General features: G+C 31.7%; 2 protein-coding genes across 2 annotated transcripts in view; one reads left to right on the top strand and one right to left on the bottom strand.

Moving 5' to 3' along the window:
- Nucleotides 1-2,064, top strand: part of irak4 (interleukin-1 receptor-associated kinase 4) — a 14,393-nt gene extending 12,329 nt beyond the window's left edge. The window contains exon 11 of the mRNA XM_056252584.1: nt 1,982-2,064. The gene's annotated coding sequence lies outside the window, so the exon portion shown is untranslated. The remainder of the gene's footprint in view (nt 1-1,981) is intronic.
- The window catches only part of twf1a (twinfilin actin-binding protein 1a), a 15,758-nt gene continuing 13,534 nt past the window's right edge, over nt 277-2,500 (bottom strand). Inside the window, exons 8-9 of the mRNA XM_056252583.1 lie at nt 2,015-2,136; nt 277-563 (exon numbers count right to left, since the gene is read on the bottom strand). Of these exons, the coding sequence (XP_056108558.1) occupies nt 411-563; nt 2,015-2,136 (275 nt within the window). The 3' untranslated portion in view covers nt 277-410. The remainder of the gene's footprint in view (nt 564-2,014; nt 2,137-2,500) is intronic.

Here is a 2,500-nt window from a genome sequence, read left to right as displayed (position 1 = left end):
CATGAGAACGAAACACGATCATATCAAAATATGTGATGCGGTAAAAAAGTGTGTGACGTGAGTTCGGTTCGATCCGTCCGACGTGAGCAAGATTAACATGTGACTCGTGTTTGGTAAAAAAGACAATGTACAGTAACAATGTAACAAAATAAGACTGGATAAAAGGAATGGCGAATGTTTCAGTGACTGCGATCGTGAGTTTGGCACGCTTTAAAATCACAAAAGCTTTTCTGAATTTCATTGATCGTTTGTTAAAATAATTAAATAAAATAAGTCGCTGAATTGAAGCACACCTCGCGATGGGCGTTTGTGTAATGGTGCATAGTTCAGCGCGTGGCTTCCTGCAGGGGATTGTGGGAAGTACGCGCTCGACAGCTTGGTGGCCTCTTGGGTTTAACGCTAGCGCTAGGCTAGTCGTCGGCGGGCCGTGTGATCCTGCGCTCGCCCCTCCGGCCCGGCGGCCCGCGCGGTTTAGCGAAGGCCTGCTTGTGCGCGTGTTGCTTCGGGTGAACCTCGTCGTACAGGAAGTCAGCCGTCAGCTCGTCGCCGTTATCGATCTCCAGCTGCGGAGGAACACACACACTTAGCCTACACTTTTACATCACGCTCAACATTTAGTTTAGGTTGTTTAGAATTTGAAATAAAAAATAAATTAATTAAATTTTGAATTAAAATACAAAATATTAATTTAAAATAAATAAACTATTCTTATTCCTTATATATTTAATAAGAATACAAAAAATTAAGATATAAAATCAAATAAAATGATACAAATAATTTTAAATAATAAAAATATACTATTTTATTTAATACTTTTTATTTCTAATTTAATTAGAATTATTAAAAAAATTAAACATTATTTTAGGATCATTTTAATATATGTATTATATTATGTATTAAAATGATCCTAAAATAGTTTTATTTTGTAAATTCATTTTAATGTAATTTGAATTAATATTTTATATATATAGTAATTCAAATGAAAAAATAAATAAGTAAAATCACATACAAATTATAATTATAATATAATTTATTTTATATAAATAAAATTATAAAAATAATTTAAAATACAAATATAGGATTTAATTAGGAATAAAATCATGTTAGCATCATTTTAAATGTTTTAAAACAATAATAGGATTATATATATATATATATATATATATATACATATATATTAGGGGTGTAACGATACACGTATTCGTATTGAACCGTTCGGTACGAGGCTTTCGGTTCGGTTTTCGGTACGCATTTTTGAACCGAACCATTGGACCATTGGACCATTTTTCCTGCCGACCAAAATTTTACATCGGTTTTATTTTGACAATATGAATACAATTGCTGCCCTCAAATGTTAATCTGAACTAAAATAAACCTTTGTTTATAACTACTACAATATTACATTTCATTTTGTCGAAGGAGCTGTTTTGTTTTATATGCTCCTAAGAAAAGTCAAGTATAGCTCCATCATTGCTCAAAGTAAAAAAAATATCATACTTTATGATGTTAGTTTTAATAAAAATATAATTAAAAAAATTTAATCAAGGAAATTTCTCTGGCATTTCTTTCTTTTTGCTGTATCGGAAACGTACCGAATCGTACCGAACCGTGACACAAGTGTATTGTATCGAACCGAACCGTGAATTTTGTGAACCGTTACACCCCTAATATATATATATAAAATAATAAATATAAAAATTTTGTATTCCTAATATAAGAAATAAAATAAGAAGTAAAAGCAAATAAAATTAGAACAGAAATTATTAAAAAATAATTTAAAATATTGATACATAATTTTTTGGTATAACCAGGATTAAAACTATTTTAGGATACCTAAAAAAAAATTAAACATAATAAATATAAACTATTCATATTTCTAATATCAAAATTAATTTTGTTATCACTTCACAATAAGATTTCAATTTGAAAAAGAAATGAAGTAATTTGATAATTATTAACAAATGCTCCTGTTTAACCCCAGAAGTGCTGTATGGAGGAGAGAGCGCACACACACCTTCTTCTCCACCTCCATGTGCAGTGTGTTCTCCACCATGTCCAGCAGAGGGTTCTTGCAGCTGGAGTACAGCATGCGCTCGCGGATCCCACAGCTGTAGCCCGGCATGGAGTAGATGAACACTGAGGAAACACGTCACTGATCACAGATCTGCAGGACAAGCTGACGAACACTCACGCCGCTCACATGTTAATGTTATAAATGTGGTGACGGTGTTGTAATCACAGTAGTTGTGCTTGGAGTCGATGTTTTATTTGTGATGATAATAACGCAATGGAACATGACAAATTGTGCTGACATAATTTTGGCTGGACTGTCATACAAAGAAATTATGGACCAAAAAAAAACAAATTAAATATTAGTAACTGATTATGTTTGCTTTTTCCTGTTAGCTTTTTTTTTTTTTTTTTTGCATAGTAAAATAAAACTTGTAGCTGTAGTTTGCCTTTTTTTTCGCAAAAGAATTTTGTCAGATAAATACCTCAA

The sequence above is a fragment of the Rhinichthys klamathensis genome, unplaced genomic scaffold (genome assembly GCF_029890125.1).
Source record: "Rhinichthys klamathensis goyatoka isolate OS25496 unplaced genomic scaffold, OSU_Roscu_1.1 h1tg000096l_1, whole genome shotgun sequence".
Taxonomy (NCBI): domain Eukaryota; kingdom Metazoa; phylum Chordata; class Actinopteri; order Cypriniformes; family Leuciscidae; genus Rhinichthys; species Rhinichthys klamathensis.
This window is presented reverse-complemented; position numbering and strand designations above follow the sequence as displayed.